The sequence below is a fragment of the Coregonus clupeaformis genome, chromosome 31 (genome assembly GCF_020615455.1).
Source record: "Coregonus clupeaformis isolate EN_2021a chromosome 31, ASM2061545v1, whole genome shotgun sequence".
In the NCBI taxonomy this organism is placed as follows: Eukaryota; Metazoa; Chordata; class Actinopteri; order Salmoniformes; family Salmonidae; genus Coregonus; species Coregonus clupeaformis.
In genome coordinates this window covers 22,129,441-22,147,848 of record NC_059222.1, presented here as the reverse complement: position 1 = coordinate 22,147,848, position 18,408 = coordinate 22,129,441, and the positions used below count along the sequence as shown (strand labels likewise).

At 42.2% G+C, this 18,408-nt stretch overlaps 1 protein-coding gene across 1 annotated transcript in view; it reads right to left on the bottom strand.

The window, feature by feature from the left end:
* LOC121547287 (proto-oncogene Wnt-3) overlaps positions 1-5,136 on the bottom strand; it is a 37,149-nt gene extending 32,013 nt beyond the window's left edge. Inside the window, exon 1 of the mRNA XM_041858465.2 lies at positions 4,500-5,136. Coding sequence (XP_041714399.1) covers positions 4,500-4,579 — 80 coding nt within the window. The 5' untranslated portion in view covers positions 4,580-5,136. The remainder of the gene's footprint in view (positions 1-4,499) is intronic.
* Positions 5,137-18,408: the final 13,272 nt, after the last annotated feature.

Below are 18,408 nucleotides of genomic sequence, written 5' to 3'. Positions count from 1 at the left end.
TCAGCCTCCTTTGAACTTCTCTCCCAACCGGCTGGTTAGGCTGGATAACGTCATGCCAGTGGTTTGTTTTGTAGAGCTGGACAGTCAGGGTGTCAGGCTCCTTTTGTATCAACTGAATGTGAATACACTTAGATAACGTAAATCGATTGCAATTCAAGCAGTTAGCTAGCTCCCGTAGTTACCACTGTGGCAAAGGAAACAGAGCGCATTGTAATCCAAACTGGGGCACAAATAGGGAACCTCATCCACCTGCTCAAGTGATGTAGGCTAGGCCAATATCTACTGTACTGAATGGAGGTTAACCAAATGGGAAACATATCACATGGCACAGATCTCTGTCTGGCGAAGTCACTACACTCTCCTTAGATATTTCTCACAGGCATTAGGGATGTCTTTGACCCCTGCTTATATGGCAGCCGTTGCCATTGATATGGAACCCTACCGGTCTACAGAATCACATTCTTTAGGGCTTTCCTCTTTTCTTTCCCCTCACCCCTCCCTTTGCACTGTTCAATATAATGCCTGAACATCCTTGATCTTTTCACACTAGGATTGCAGACGGAGGATTTTCTCGCACTGAGAATCATTATAGTGATCCTTTTACCAAAGGGGGGTTGAGTGGAGAGGTAAGGGGGGTGTCACATCAGATAATAACATTCCTGAGACCCAGAGATGGACCCTAGAGCCCCATTTAAGCCACAAGGGTTGGCCAGCACGTAGAGGGCAGGGGTGGCCATGACAAGGCAGGACAGGGGATGGGTAGGGTAGGCAAGAGAAGATTTACTTTTCATTTACTCTGCTACCCACATATCAGAAAGGGAAAAAGTGTTCCGATTTCACAAATGTCTCTCACTCTACCTATACCTGTTCGGTACATTCTCTATGTCACTACCTTTCTTCTACGTACTTTCTCTTCCTCAATCTGAAATCGCTTTATGTTTTATTTCTTATGGTAAAACTTTGCTTTCACTACAAAGAGACATGGGAAGTACCAGAATGTATGATATGTTACATGGGAATGTACAGTATGATATGTTAACAGCATATCATATTTCTGCAATTTCCTGTGTTCTATGTCTGCGGTATTGACCTATGTCTTGTATTTGGCTGTCACAATTGTAGAAAATAGATAGTTTTCGTGCTCCACATATCTCTACTCTGACCTGCAGGAAGTGGATTCCACAAATCTGATGTGATTATGCTCACTAGGTTGGAGCGTGGCAGGTAGCCTAGCAGTTAGCGCGTTGGGCCAGTAAACAAACAGTTGCTAGTTTAAATACCCAAGCGGACAAAGTGAAAAATCTGTTTATGCACCCATTGAGCAAGGCACTTAATCCTAATTTACTCCAGGGGTGCTGTACTACTATGACTGACCATGTAAACCAACACATTTCACTGCACCTATCCATGATTATTATTTTGGTGCTAGCATAGGCTACACTGATCTGCTATAAATGGCAATTCACCAGAAGTCACCAGAAACTCCGGCATCAAAATCTAAAGCCACAGCTCAGTCAGTTTACATAGTAACATACAGTTTCCATAGTTACATCCTCTCTCTGGTTCCCCTCTGTAACTGAACAGTGGTCATGATTACCAGAAGATTAAGAGTATAATAGTCAGTTGGATTTAAATGTTCAGTGGTTCTGCGGCGATGTTCTGGGGCTACACCACAAATCTTGGTTCCTTCACTGTTGGTATTTGAGGAGTTTCTAATGGCTAAAAACATAGGTATGGGTGATGTGGAGTGTCGGCATTCACTCATCATGGCCATTGTTTATAATATGAATATAAACAGAAATGGCTGAACCGGCTGACAGGTTATCTTCAGCGCTTCCATTAAGGGATTACCTGTGTATATACTGATCGTTGACTGTATTTTAATGTGTGATGGGCTCATCCTAAACTACTTATGATTTGTCAAGATCTTTTTAAGTTGCTGTTGTCATCATACTAGCATGATGACAAACATTTAGGCCTATTGTGGGTACAGTGTAGAAAACAGAAGCTTGTGTAGAATACCCTTTTTCTCCAATCACTTCTTATTTTATTTTAGTTGTGCTGCACTATTGCATTATTTGATTTGAATACAGGAATGCAAAATTCTGTGAGAAAATATTATCTGCATTATACATCCCAGTATTGTAGCCTGACCTACGGCCTAGAGAGATCATATGGAAACAGTACAGGACTTGCCACAATTTTTTCCAAAATACTTTTATTTTAAAGATGTTCTATATTTATGAACAGCATAAGAGGTGAGAAAAAGAGATACAAAGTAAAAAAAACACATATTTTAACAAAAGCCTCACATTTATATTAGAGATGGGCATCGGGCTGCCAAAACCTTTATCAGATGGCTCTACCAAGCCCTTTTGGAACATACTGTAATGTTCTATCTTTTATCTGCTTTTAAATCTTTCCAGATAATGATTTTTCTCTCTCTTATGAAGCTCTTCTAGCTACCAAACATTTTTGCATTTTCAAGGGGGGTCAATTGAAGTGACATTCTTGTAGGGGGTCTATTTTCGTGGCAGTTCCAGCTCCTCTCCAAACCTCCTCATTAGCCAGCTATTTCACTCTACCTCTTCCTCCATGCATATGCACATTTCCAGAGTTATTTATGCTCTTTTGTTTTCGACACCCCTTGTGATTGTGTGACTGACTGCCAGGCATTGAGCAGTCAAAACTCCTTCTCCCCTCCCTTCCCCACTTGGCTGGAGAATTTATAACCAAGTCATCGCTCCTGAGACAGAAGCTGAGAGGAGCCCTGGCTCGCTGAAACTTCGCACCCTTGACACACCACGTACCCATCTTGTTGTTTTGTCCCCTCTTGGATGTACTCGACACCGTGGATGACGACAGTGACAGCGCTCTATGACATCCATTCCTCAGCATCTGCCCGGTCACCTGAAGCTATGCATGGCCATTTCATCTTTCTCCCTCTCCCTCTCCACCCCCGCCTCCACTTCAAATGTGTTATCCAAATCAAAGGTGGGGCGCATTGTCCGGGCTGAACATTACACCAGTGTCATGTAAGCTCCTTGAGCAAAGAACAGCTGCAGGTAATTCAGACAGAGAATCCATGTTGTGTGTGGTGTGGTGCTGAACCCAGAGAGTGGGTGTAAAGTCCTTGTTCCATTAACACTTCAGCCCTTTGGCCAGTGTGTTTGGCAGCACCCCTCTCTGTAAATGAAACCAGAAGATGCTGGCAGTTTCGACAGCACTGCTGTGGGACCACATGCTAACCGGGCTACTAAAAGTGCACTGGCTCTGACAAGTATTGTGTCGGGAGCCAAAGAAGCTTTGTCATACGCCTACTCACAAATATATCCAAAATAAAAGCTTTATGTTACAAAAGAGCGAGGCCTATGAGGTCAGATGCATGTAGCTGAATTTGTAATGAGATGAACCTCAAAATTTCATGTCAGGGTGCCAAACAGGGTCTGGAATATTTCAACAAAGACACATAAAGCCGTACAGAGCCTAACCTGACTGTCCCATGACACTGACAAATCTCCCAGAAACGTCGGTAATATTGTAATACTAATTGAATGACAAAAGTATTTGCTTAATTAATGTTCATATTAAGCAGACCAAAATGTATTAAAACCAATTATTTATAAATTAGATCAGACACTGTGGCAGTCTTTCACAAATGTGTTGATTTCATTGATTTGTAGAATTTCTAAATGCTGTCTATCTGACAGGGATTTTAGTAATTTCAAACAGCATTGATGCTACTAAACAGCACACACTTCAGTTTGTGATAAGCTCCCTCGAAACAAACCAATAAAGAACATTCAGTTAACAATGAAGAGTTACACGGCATGATTGGGGGCCGGCGGCCTGAATGTAGAATAGGGACACACAATAGCAAACCAAACAAAAATGACGCTGACTTAAAAGGTCCTGATCGTACGACTCCAAATATCAAATAATAGAGGTTTATTTAACAAAAGAAACTAAGTCCATATAAATGTGGATTCACAAACTATTGGTTGTGGCTATATATATATATTTTAAAAAAAAAGGATTTGGGGAGTTTTCATGAAGCGGTTCAATGTTGTCATTGTCCTTGGAGGATGGAGACATTATCCAAACCAATAATTACACTGATTCCAACCGCTATCTAGAAAAGCTCCTATCAGCCTAACACCAATATTCGGAGACAATTTACCTAGACAAGCCATCCATAGGCTCCTTTCAAAAATCCCTATAGAGATTGAATAAGTTTAATGCTACAATTTCAACCTCCTTAGCATCACAACATTTGTCTAATAAGATAAATGGACCTGAGTGTAGAGGGGAAAGGAACAGCCAGCCTTTTCCGTTACACCAGTATTTGATGTTTAAATTCTTTGGACTGGGCTGAAGAACATTTTTCCACACAGTCAACTGAAAGTGCAATGTATTCTGCCCTCTAAAAATGATAATTGACCAAAAGTCTCCATGTAGCAGCTCTAAGATTTGATGCTGAAACTCTAGATTGTACTCACCACCAGATGGGATAGCCTCCAAGCACCCTCCAGCTGGACAACCACACACACATCATATATCCAATCAGGTACAAATCCATGAGGTATGCCTTGTGGTGATAGAGTGGAAATGGATCAGTACATAGAATTTCCAATTGGGAATGAAGAACAGACTTCCTGGAGGAGAAGCTTTAGGAAAAGCTTGATTGTTGAGGGAGGGGGAAATTGAAATCAAATTCAAGCAAAAAAATAACTTCCTCCTGTTTTCCCCCTTCTTTGAGTCTGGACAGGAAAATGTGTCTGTCTCCTAGTAGTTAGAAGAGTAAGTGTCTCTCTCTCACACATATACAAACGCACACACACACACGCTCCTACCCGTCCTCTCCTTCCCTCCCTCTCTATGAGGTTCTTTCCTAAGGTAGATATCTTTTTCTCTCCACTTTTTTTTCTCCCTCAAGATGCCTCATCCACAGGCCCAATATTAAAGGGGGGAAAAAGAAGACGAGCGAGGTTTGGAGATGTCAGCTGGCAAGCCAATCACAGAGGATGGCCTTAGGTTACGAAAAAAATTATTCGTTCCCATCCGTCAATCACACACCACCCCCTGGTAATGTGGAAAAGAAAGAAAGGAGAGAGAAAGAGGGAGGGAGAGAGGGAGGGAAAATGAAAGGAGGTATAGGGAGGGACAGAGCAAAAAGGTAGAGTTCTTCTTATTCAATCTATTTCATCTATGATAATTCAAAGCAAGCCCTCCCCAAAGTGGCTCAGGATAGGTGAAGGGACGTAAGGCCTGCCTCTTCATGGAGGCTTTGGGATTGGCGGCGGAGCGGAGGACATGCGGGGGGAGGAAGTGTTGACTTCATCTTTAGGGGTTGTGCCCTGACTAATTGATCCGGATATATGTGCATACAGTGCACCCACACACCCTTTCTCTCTCAGGCACACAGGGAGACATTTACAGTGAATTTTCTAAATTGTTGTCCTCCCACCCCGACGAGAGGACATAAAAGGCGACACAATAAAGCCATAAAACGTGGTGGTTGGGCCAGGCACACAAGGCTATTGGCTGTAGTGGCCCAAAGGCGACACGTTTTACATTGTCATTTTGATGGGCTGAGGGGCAGACAGTAGCAGGTGAGAGAGGGAGGGAAAAGAGGACACTATTTCTAGAACTAACCGAAAGTCAATTTAGATGTTGGGAAACTGATTTGTTACAATAACAAACTGCACACTTTTGTTGAATCACGGGGTAAAATGCTATTTTATTTATATCAAGACATAGGGGAACGTTTTATTTTCAGCAATGGGGTATATTGGTGTACTGTACCACAACAGCAAAAACATAAATTAACCCATTAAAAGACTGCATTTTTTAGTTTTCATACATTTATTTTATGTTTCCTCTGTAGAGAGAAAAGCTCTTATTGGTTGGACAGCTTGTTATTGGAGTTTGCTAGTGTGTTGCGTCATGTCTTTAGAGAGTAATGTCTAATGCTCTTAGTGGTTCCTCTACTATGTTATTATAGTTCTGTGTTTTCAGATGGTGTTTTCTTTGTAGTAGAAACACTGCACAATGCAGACATACATGACATAATGTGTAGCCTTCATCTGAGTCAAAACAAGATCAATATGAGTTATTGAAAGTTCTTGACCATGAAATGTATTAAACTATTATATTTCTTACCAGACACACAGCTATTCAGAAACTGAAGTAATCATACTTCTGAGAAACATCCCACTAGGCACAAACTGGTTGAATCATTGTTGTTTCAACGTAATTAGTCAAGACATTGTGACGTGGAATCTACGTGGAAAATACATTGGATTTGAAAAAGGTCATTGAGGGTGAAATTTCAACCACAGGATTATGTCATCATGGTAACCACATTTCTATATAGACAAACCTTGTATAAAATATGTTGAATTTTTATCTTTAAAGCAAAGTCAGATCTTCAACATTAAATCCACTATCAGAATAAAACATAGACTGGGCAGCATATCCTACTGGAGAATTGATCTATCTACTGTACTACTACCCTTTGGTCTTCCATCCAGGGTTTTAACCAAGACCTGCTTAGATATTTGTCACTGACTATTACTATAACGGTGGCAGGTAGCTTAGTGGTTAAGAGCGTTGTGCCAGTAACCGAAAGGTCGCTGATTCTAATCCCCGAGCCGACTAGGTGAAAAATCTGTCTATGTGCCCTTGAGCAAGGCACTTAACCCTAATTGCTCCTGTAAGTCGCTCTGGATAAGAGCGTCTGCTAAATGACTTAAATGTAAATTACCAATGTGTTATCGTGACAATGATTGTTGAGAGAGCTCCACTTAAAAACTAAAGAGATTCACCGTTGCTATCAAAGTAAATCCAAAGGGTAGGTTTAACAGAGCAAATGAAATGTGACCATATTTTATCACTCATATAACATCAATGATACAATTTAGGCCTATACAGTGGCTTGCGAAAGTATTCATTTCCCTTGGCATTTGTCCTATTTTGTTGCCTTACAACCTGGAATTAAAATGGATTTTTTGGGGGGTTGTATCATTTGATTTACACAACATGCCTACCACTTTGAAGATGCAAAATATTTTTTTGGGGTGAAACAAACTAGAAATAACACAGCAAAACAGAAAACTTGAGTGTGCATAACTATTCCCCCCCCCCCCCCCCTCCAAAGTCAGTACTTTGTAGAGCCACCTTTTGCAATAATTACAGCGGCAAGTCTCTTGAGGTATGTTTCTATAAGCTTGGCACATCTAGCCACTGGGATTTTTTCCCATTCTTCAAGGCAAAACTGCTCCATTTCCTTCAAGTTGGTTGGGTTCCGCTGGTGTACAGCAATCTTTAAGTCATACCACAGATTCTCAATTGGATTGAGGTCTGGGCTTTGAATAGGCCATTCCAAGACATTTAAATGTTTCCCCTTAAACCACTCGAGTGTTGCTTTAGCAGTATGCTTAGGGTCATTATCCTGCTGGAAGGTGAACCTCCGTCCCAGTCTCAAATCTCTGGAAGACTGAAACAGGTTTCCCTCAAGAATTTCCCTGTATTTAGCGCCATCCATCATTCCTTCAATTCTGACCAGTTTCCCAGTCCCTGCCGATGAAAAACATCCCCACAGCATGATGCTGCCACCACCATGCTTCACTGTGGGGATGGTGTTCTCGGGGTGATGAGAGGTGTTGGGTTTGCACCAGACATAGCGTTTTCCTTGATGGCCAAAAAGCTCAATTTTAGTCTCATCTGACCAGAGTGCCTTCTTCCATATGTTTGGGGAGTCTCCCACATGGCTTTTGGCGAACACCAAACACCACGTGTTTGTTTATTTTTTTCTTTAAGCAATGGCTTTTTTTGGCCACTCTTCGGTAAAGCCCAGCTCTGTGGAGTGTACGGCTTAAAGTGGTCCTATGGACAGATACTCCAGTCTCCGCTGTGGAGCTTTGCAGCTCCTTCAGGGTTATCTTTGGTCTCTTTGTTGCCTCTCTGATTAATGCCCTCCTTGCCTGGTCTATAGTTTTGGTGGGCGGCCCTCTCTTGGCAGGTTTGTTGTGGTGCCATCATCTTTCAATTTTTTTATTATGGATTTAATGGTGCTCCGTGGGATGTTCAAAGTTTCTGATATTTTTTAATAACCCAACCCTGATCTGCACTTCTCCACAACTTTGTCCCTGACCCGTTTGGAGAGCTCCTTGGTCTTCATGGTGCCGCTTGCTTGGTGGTACCCTTGCTTAGTTGTGTTGCAGACTCTGGGGCCTTTCAGAACTGGTGTATATATACTGAGATCATGTGACAGATCATGTGACACTTGATTGCACACAGGTGGACTTTATTTAACTAATTATGTGACTTCTGAAGGTAATTGGTTGCACCAGATCTTATTTAGGGGCTTCATAGCAAAGGGGGTGAATACATATGCATGCACCACTTTTCCGTTATAAATTTTTTAGAATCTTTTGAAACAAGTTATTTTTTTCATTTCACTTCACCAATTTCAACTATTTTGTGTATGTCCATTACATGAAATCCAAATAAAAATCCATTTAAATTACAGGTTGTAAAGCAACAAAATAGGAAAAACGCCAAGGGGGATGAATACTTTTGGAATGCACTGTATAGCATTTGCAAAGTAATCAACAGCTGTTGTTTCAATTCAACCCAGAAATAGACAATACAATAGGCCTAGGGTTTCAACCCCTGATTTAAAATGGTATGATATTTAGTGATATTGAATTGTGTTTGGTTGTCAACACAACCAAATATCAACATTTGAAGGAGATGTGTCTTCTGATGTGTAATTCCATCTGTGCCACTGACTTAGTCCAGCTTTAATTCCAGTTTGTCTACAAATTAATAATTGATATGTTGGATTCACGTCTCCATCTCAACCCAAAACCAAAATTAAAGAATAGGACTAAATGAAATCAAACTATTTAAAGTGCATTTAGTCCTACTCTTTAACTTAGATTTTTGGTTTGGATGGAGATGTGAATCCAACATATCAATTAATAATTTGTAGACAAACTGGAATTAAAGCCGAACTAAGTCAGTGGCTCAGATGGAACTATCCAAGCAGTAGATATATCTCCTTTAAATGTTGCTTTTGTAATACAGTAAATAGCCTAAAGTTAAGGCTATCTTACAAATGAATGTAACATTCAACCTTAAAATTAGTAACACATCTATGGCCAAAGTATGCGTTGAAGTGACTTTCCGAAGGTATTCGGAAAGTATTCATACCCCTTGACTTTTTCCACATTTTGTTACGTTACAGCCTTATTCTAAAATTGATTAAATAAAAATTGTTCCTCATCAATCTACACACAATACCCCATAATGACAAAGCGAAAACAGGTTTTTAGAAACGTTTGTACATAAATAAAAACAAAAAAACAGAAATACCTTATTTACATAAGTATTCAGACCCTTTGCTATGAGACCCGAAATTGAGCTCAGGTGAATCCTGTTTCCATTGATCATCCTGGAGATGTTTCTACAACTTGATTGGAGACCACCTGTGGTAAATTAAATTGATTAGACATTATTTGGAAAGCACACACCTGTCTATATAATGTGTCACAGTTGACAGTGCATGTCAGAGCAAAAACCAAGCCATGAGGTCGAAGGAATTTTCCGTAGAGCTCCGAGACAGGATTGTTTCGAGGCACAGATCTGGGGAAGGGTACCAAAAAATTGTCTGCTGCATTGAAGGTCCCCAAGAACACAGTGGCCTCCATCATTCTCAAATAGAAGAAGTTTGGAACCACCAAGAACCTTCCTAGAGCTGGACGCCCGGCCAAACTGAGTTCCTCTGTAGAGATGGGAGAACCTTTCAGAAGGACAACCATCTCTGCAGCACTCCAACAACCAGGCCTTTATGGTAGAGTGGCCAGACGGAAGCCACTCCTCAGTAAAAGACACACGACAGCCTGCTTGGAGAAACACGATTCTCTGGTCTGATGAAACCAAGATTGAACTCTTTGGCCTGAATGTCAATCGTCACGTCTGGAGGAAACCTGGTACCATCCCTACGGCCGAAGCATGGTGGTGGCAGCATCATGCTGTGGGGATGTTTTTCAGCGGCAAGGACAGGGAGACTAGTCAGGATCGAGGGAAAGATGAACGGAGCAAAGTACAGAGAGATCCTTGATGAAAACCTGCTCCAGAGCGCTCAGGATCTCAGACTGGGGCGAATGTTCACCTTCCAACATGACAACGACCCTAAGCACACAGCCAAGACAATGCAGAAGTGGCTTCGGGACAAGTCTCTGAATGTCCTTGATTGGCCCAGCCAGAGCCCAGACTTGAACCCGATTGAACATCTCTGGAGAAACCTGAAAATAGCTGTGCAGCGACACTCCCCAACCAACCTGACAGAGCTTGAGAGGATCTGCAGAATGGGAGAAACTCCCCAAATACAGGTCTGCCAAGCTTGTAGCGTCATACCCAAGAAGACTTGAGGCTGTAATCGTTGCTAAAGGTGCTTCAACAAAGTACTGAGTAAAGGGTCTGAATATTTATGTAAATGTGATATTTCCGTTTTTTTTTTATATGTTAGCAAAAAATTCTAAAAACCATTTTTTGCTTTGTCATTATGGGGTATTGTGTGTAGATTGATGAGGGGAAAAAAACAATTTAATCAATTTTTAAATAAGTCTGTAACGTAACGAAATGTGGAGAAAGTCAAGGGGTCTGAATACTTTCCAAATGCACTGTATGTGTTCCTCAGAGTCTTATATTTCAGTGATGGGTCATAATATTTTGTAGTTTAAACCGTTTCGAAAGATAGAGCCACATTTGTAGGAAGAAAACAGAAACCGCTCTGTTTATTACAACTGCATCTAGCGGCTACCGGAGGTTACTGACGTAATGGTTCGGTTCTATGAACCAAGCACACATACTTTTTGGGTTTCTCTCGCGACCCCATTTTCAAATCAGGCGACCCCACATGGGGTCGCGACCCCTAGTTTGGGAAACGCTGCTGTAACTATACATTTCTTCTTATGTAATCATATAAAGTGGGCATGTTCAAGATAGCATGCATAGGTCGTCGCAGGTCTGTGGAGATCTTCACAATTACTTTAATAATCTGTGCAGAATCTTGAACGGCATGCATTTATTGTAATCTCAACTGCAATCCAATTAATTTGGTTCTGCTATTAGATGAAGCACAGTGATAACACATTAAGCTGTTGTATAAATAAACAAAATATCTGACATTGTATTCCCATTTGAACTTTGCTGTGCTTTTATAGTTGAAAGCATAGTGATAACACATTGGAAATTCAACTAACTTTTGGCTGTCTTTTTGAGTGGGTGAATATAGGTTGTAATCTCATTAATCAACGTCTCAACCAAATATTACCCAATTATCCACGTTGAAATGATGTGGGGTGCCCAGTGGGATGGGCCCACATTTATTCATTGACTAATCTTGTCTTATACTGTATATTTCCTTAATGATCTGTTGTAGCTTTCGGACTGATGTTGACAGTGGCACAGGTGCGTCAAAGAGGAACTGATCAAGGCTGCAATGTTCTACTTGCAGTACCCATGGGGATCATGTAAGCCCTTCATCCAAACCTTGTATATACTACTACCTCTCAACATCCCTAAGATAAACCCTATTGGTGACCACAAATCAAAAAACTCTTGTCTTTTCTGGTGTGGCTGTGAAATGTCCCCCAGTGTAGGTTTGTGGGGTGACAACTGATGTGTTTCCTGGTGGTGGTGGTCTACCCTAAGCAGGAGTGAGTGAGTGCCGGAGGGGCTGGAGGAAGGGACTGAAAGCTTTCACAGCAGGGGCTGGGAGTGTGCCCTCTGGAGTGGAGAGCTCCCTACCTACCAAAGGGAGAGAGCCCAGTGACCACAGCCTAGAGGTCAGCCACAGAATACACTCCTCACCCTCCTCTTGTTTTATTCCCCACAACAAAGAAGATAGGTAATAAACTGTGACCGATGCACTTTGGGACCAAATTTCGCCCCGTTTGTGAAAGAAAAACATCAGTCACTATCCCCCAAAATGTGAGAGCAATATTGACATTAATGACAAACGTCCTTGTGAAATAGTTGTGAGGATAAATCTTTTGGCTATAATCTCAAAAATACTTCCCGTCAAGATGGGGTATGTATCTGTGACGCTCACGACAAGGAACCAAGGTCTGCTTTCGATCAGCGACATTGTCACGTGCTACAGTGAAGGCATTCGAAAATGTGCCGAGCTCAGCTCCATTTGGACTCCAGGCATTCTTGAGGAGTGATCAACGCTTTGCGGGGCCAGGGGATGGATGGATGGGGAATGTGACGGGAGCGCAATTTACGAGGAGAGGCGATGGAATGGTCTGCGGTCTGCATCTAAACAACATTGAAACCACGTTTCCCTGTAGGTCAAAGCCACAATGTTATCAACTGTCTGGAAACTTGACGATTAGAATCTAGAACTCTGAAACCTGGTCCTAAATTGAGATTCAGGAAACGGGGACCGTTTCCATTGTAGTATGTCTGATACCATACAGATCTCTCTATGTCTCTCTGTCTCTCTCTACTGATTCTGAGATACAGATACAGATGCAGTGTAGGCCTACTGCCAGTGCATGACATTTCCACCAGCTTGATTAGGCTGTGGTTTCAGGCTCGCTTCGTCAGTGTAGACAGCAGGAGACATCTCAGAGGCTATGACCTCTAGGTCAGGAGTTCATCTCTCTCCAATGTTTATAGACACCACGGGTCTTTGGGAACTGATCTGTAAGGTAATGCATCACGTTCAGATATTCTATCCAGTGGATTTAGTATGTAGACCTGGTTGGTGTCAAAGTCTTTGAATATTTTCTCACCTTAGATATCAGGTTCCTCATTGGAGGGATAAGATGACGTCTGGCTCCAGGGCAGGTATAAAGATGACTCTGAAACAGCCTGAAACGTCAGTACTTGTTTGATCTGTGTTTGTTAACTACGTACTGTATGTCAATCGTGACATAAAACATGTGTGCGTGTCTATACTTGTGCATGTGTGTGTGTTTGGGCGCAAGCATGTGTTTGTAAGTGAGAGAGAGACTATATGCTTGCATCAGTATATGTGCCCAGGAGGGGGGGGGGGGCACACATAGAGGACCCCTGCCGTGCTGGTTTCCACGGTGACCCGAGAAAGGCTGTAACCAGGTCCTGCTCTTTCTCAGGCCTGATCAGCGTATTACCACAAAGGAGGACATGTGTTCAACCCCCCCACCTCCCGCCCCCTTCCACTCAATCCGACCAGCGTGGCCGGACACAGGCAGCCAATAAAACCAGGATTAGGAGGGCGTCTACACACACTGGGCTGTAGCGAAAAAAGTTTCTGAACACGCCCAACTCCGCCCTCCCCTCACACACTTCTTTTCTTTCATTACTTCTTTCTGTCTCTCTTTCTTAGACCATCTTTCTCTCTTTGTTTATTTCATTCGCTCCCATTTTCTCCCCTTCCTCTGCCTCTTTCTTTCAGACCCCTCACTCTGTAAGCTCTTGACACAATGGGGTGTTCAGAAATTACTCATTTTGCCGGGGCAGTTCAGCCAATTCTCAATGCCCTTCAATGTCCGCCTCCCCCTGTTATGTGGCCTGTTATGATAATGAAATGTGCTCCATCACAATAACAATGATGTGTGTGTGTGTGTGTGTGTGTGTGTGTGTGTGTGTGTGTGTGTGTGTGTGTGTGTGTGTGTGTGTGTGTGTGTGTGTGTGTGTGTGTGTGTGTGTGTGTGTGTGTGCTTCTACATGTGTTCAACAGAGATAAAACTCAATATCTCTGGTTTATTGTTTCACTCCAGAACAATTCAAAAATGTTTGGTTTGCAATATGTCCCATCTGCAAGGAAACCTATCATGTGTTGTGTACTGTCATGAATGTCTTGCGAACCCTACGAGTAGGCCTCTCTGCATCCAGAGATTGCATCCTCATCCATCTGCTCTGGCTCCCATCTCCCTAATGCTATAACGCTAACGTGTCCTGGAAATGGGAGCGTTTGGATAATATCGCTGCAGCCTTTGTCAGGGACTTTGTAAGCTGGGGACAAAGAGCGACAAGAACTCTCCCCCAAACAAACCTTTTTCATTAGAGCAGCAAACACTTCATCCCTTAGCTATGCAGCAGGAGCCCCTATTGGTGTGGGAGGCCGTGCCACTGTCATATAGGGAGGGAAGAGCCTTAAATCCTCGGCTGGCGGTCTTCAGCCGGACACTGAGCCCAAGCCTAATTAAAGGGCACTTAAGCCCCACAATGAGCCTCCGTGCAGGTTTGGGGGCGGCGGGGGTCTCAGAGGGGAGGGGCAGTATTCATGGCACTTGTAAACAAGGGGTCTGGGACAGAGACAGAGAGAGAGAAGAGAAGAGGGGCTATGTGCCAGAGACTTTGTTCACACAAGATGAAGAGTCAACAGCCAGCCCTCTTGCCATCCCCCCTAATAACCACCTTCTTCAGAGGGCCCTCCTGCGAACACAATGTTTCTCCCACTCCCTTCCTCTTGCTCTCAATCACTGATGGGACAATGAGGGAGCCCCCCCTGCACCCCCTCCCTAGTCCTCTCACCCCCCCCCCCAAACAGACACTTCTTTTATTGAAATTCTTTGGTGTTTTAATCCCCAGCTTCCTCCAGGGGCAATAATGGACTCCCTGCGACAGCCTTTTCCAGCACCGATAGCTATCATCCTCGGGTCACAAGTCTACTCCTCCTCCAATGACAGCACTATAGGCCTTCCCAGTCAGTGAAAAGAAGCTACAGCTAGCACTGTAGCATTTGATAGTAAAATGAAATGTAATCTTAAATCAATACAAATGAGCTGCTGAATTATTCAAATAGATGGGAAGTCAGAGCAATCGTGTAATTGTTCAAAGTTATACAGTTTACTCCAGTAACAGTTTCATGTTGTATTTCAAGGTAATGCTACCTCAGAGCCAATAGCAAATGTGTCCTTCCAATCTCGTAGTGACCAACCTTCATTTTTAAAATGTTCATACTATGGCTAGTTTTACAATTCAAATAACAAGGTATTGATTTAAGTTGTATTTTGTCAGAGGGAGACAGAATGCAGAGTTGGGCAGAGACAGGACACAGTGGTTCCCAAACTGTGGGGTGCGACCCCTAGGGGAGCGGGGGTCCACCCCCAAAAGAAAGTTATAATAACAAAATAAAAGAATTAAGGAACTCAGTCCGGCTTTCAATTTACTCTTGAAAGTTGTAATAGCAGAATGCACAAGGTGCAATTTTGAAATTGGGTAGTGCATCATCAGTTTTCCTCTTGCCATGTCAGTCATTGCAAACCTTAGAGAGCTATTTATAACCAGTCAGAAATGTCCAGATCAACTAGCCTATGTCAGCTAATGTTTGTTAGCTAGGTTTTTTAGCACATAGACTTTGTTGTAATGTTTGAGTCATAGACCTGGCGTGTACACGCGCAGGGGGTGCGCGGGCGCGGGATATTCCCCAATGTTGGAAGGGGAGCCTGAGTGAAAAAGTTTGGGAACCCCTAGTATAGTGGACTGCATGAACAACGAGCATACTATGGTACCCAACATCATGCATTTCTGTTACATTATCATACTGCTTGTGACGACTGTCCAACGTACCTGTCCTGTCACCTTTCACATTTAGCTTGACTACATGTTAAATTGGTTCTCATTGCAGGTGTATCATTCACTCCCAGTCAGAAGAATCCCTAAGGGGGAAGCGACCAGTTGGACATGTGAGGATGGTGACATCTACTGGTCACATAGGTTTCTTAGAGGTGATACTTTGGAGGAGACTCCATGACAAAGGAAGATCATCGCTGCTTATGTCAATAAATAAGGCTCATCCTATCATGACTCTTATGCTATACATTAGCCATAGTACATTATCAATACCACCAGCATAATCAATAAAAAGTATACAAATTGGGCCTCCCGAGTGGCGCAGCGATCTAAGGCTGCAGTGGCGTCAGTACAGACCCGGGTTCGATTCCAGGCTGTGTCACAACCAGCCGTGATCGGGAGTCCCATAGGGTTGCGCACAATTGGCCCAGCGTCGTCCGGGTTAGGGGAGGGTTTGTGTCAGGCGGTTACTTGGCTCATTGCACTCTAGCGACTTCTTGTGGCGGTCGGGCGCCTGCAGGCAGACCTCGGTCGTCAGTTGGACGGTGTTTCCTCCGACACATTGGTGTGGCTGGCTTCCGGGTTAAGCGGGCGGGTGTTAAGAAGCACGGTTTGACGGGTCATGTTCGGAGGACACATGACTCGACCTTCGCCTCCCGAGCCCGTTAGGGAGTTGCAGCATTGAGACAAAAAAGGGGGTAAAAAACAATATACACTACCAGTTGAAAGTTTGGACACACCTACTCATTCAAGGGTTTTCTTTATATATACAATGTTTTACATTGTAGAATAATAGTGAAGACATCAAAACTATGAAATAACACATATGGAATCACGTAGTAACCGAAAAAGTGTTAAAAAAATCAAAATATATTTTATTTTTTAGATTCTTCAAATAGCCATTTCATATGTGTTATTTCATAGCTTTGATGTCTTCACTATTATTCTACAATGTAGAACAGTTTATGTTGAGATGTGTCTGTGACTTGAAGTCTGTGAAGCATTTATTTGGGCTGCAATTTCTGACTCTAATGAACTTATCCTCTGCAGCAGAGGTAACTTCCATTCCTGTGGCGGTCCTCATGAGAGCCAGTTTCATCATAGAGCTTGATGGTTTTTGTGACTGCACTTGAAGAAACTTTCAAACTTTCAACGTTCTTTCCGTATTGACTGACCTTCATGTCTTAAAGAAATGATGGACTGTCGTTTCTCTTCGCTTATTTGAGCTGTTCTTGCCATAATATGGACTTGGTCTTTTACCAAATAGGGCTATCTTCTGTATACCCCACTACCTTGTCACAACACAACTGATTGGCTCAAATGCATAAAGAAGGAAATAAATTTCACAAATTAACTTTTAACAAGGCACACCTGTTAATTGAAATGCATTCCAGGTGACTACCTCATGAAGCTGATTGAGAGAATGCCAAGAGTGTGCAAAGCTGTCATCAAGGCAAAGGGTGGCTATTTGAAGAATCTCAAAAATAACATATATTTTGATTTTTATAACACTTTTTCGGTTACTACATGATTACATTGTGTTATTTCATAGTTTTGACGTCTTCACTATTGTTCTATAATGTAAAAAATAGTAAAAAATAAATAAAACCCCTTGAATGAGTAGGTGTGTCCAAACTTTTGACTGGTAGTGTATATATACAAATTACTGTAAATGTGGGCTTTTTCCTTATTATTGTATTATATCAATAGTAAATGACAATAATTTTTGCCTATAAATGCATTGAGTCTCTATGGAAAACGTGGGTTTATGTTACAGAAACGAAGGCCCTAGAGCGAAAGAGAGACAATAATGCCAGAAGATAATCTAAGCATGAAAGGTATCTTATCATTAAAAGCTGTTATTACAGGCACGAGTCCTATCAACAGCATCATGTTACGTTTGAAAGCCTTACTGGGAGAGCCTCGAGGGACCAGGCAGAGTGTATAGAAATGTAGTCCGCTCCAGAATATATCTGAACAACTATCCAAAAAAAATTGGTAGTGAAAGAGATGGACGAGGGGAAGAGACCACAAAGACTTTGAAGCTTTAATTTGATCATCCACCAAAGTAGCCAGTTGTTTTAGTCCAGGGATCCCATTTCCACCCACGTCAGACTAGGTGTTTTTCATACTGTAGCTCTACAATAAAACATGAAAGATATCCACAGTGGGCTGAAGATCGAGGCCCATGCTTCAGCCTATACATTACATTATACATTACATTATTGACTCCTCATGTTTCTGAATTTTGTATGACAAGAATGTTGTCACCTCTGAAAATGAATAAGGGGAAATCAGTGGCATTGACAGTGAATATATGTATGTCTATGACCGTTGATTGAACATATTCTGAAGATGATCTCATTTGATTGGAATGGATTGGATTTGATTGCTTGATTTTATTTCAGTGTCATACACCATTTAGTGCCCAGCCCATAGGGCGAATTAGACACTAACAAAACACAAAACAAAATACATTTAACAAAAGAGTCATAATCGTAGCATGAACAACTACCACATTGTCACATTATATTGATAAGGTTGATTTATACAAACAATACCTCGTTCTCCCCCAGGCTTTGAAAATAAATTGGGCAATATTGAATACGCCCTTTCTGAAATAGAATTCTAGCCTGTGTTCGTCATGTAGCCAGAACACATCAGGGTGAGCATTAAAACATGTACAAAAAAGAACATGTCTCAGATTTGGATTTATGCAACCTACAGCACAATGCACTTAGATCATGGCTGGCTTTGAAAATAATGACAAAAGTATAGATATTATGATATGGCCATGAGTAGAGACTTGATAGGAGTCTTGGGCACTGT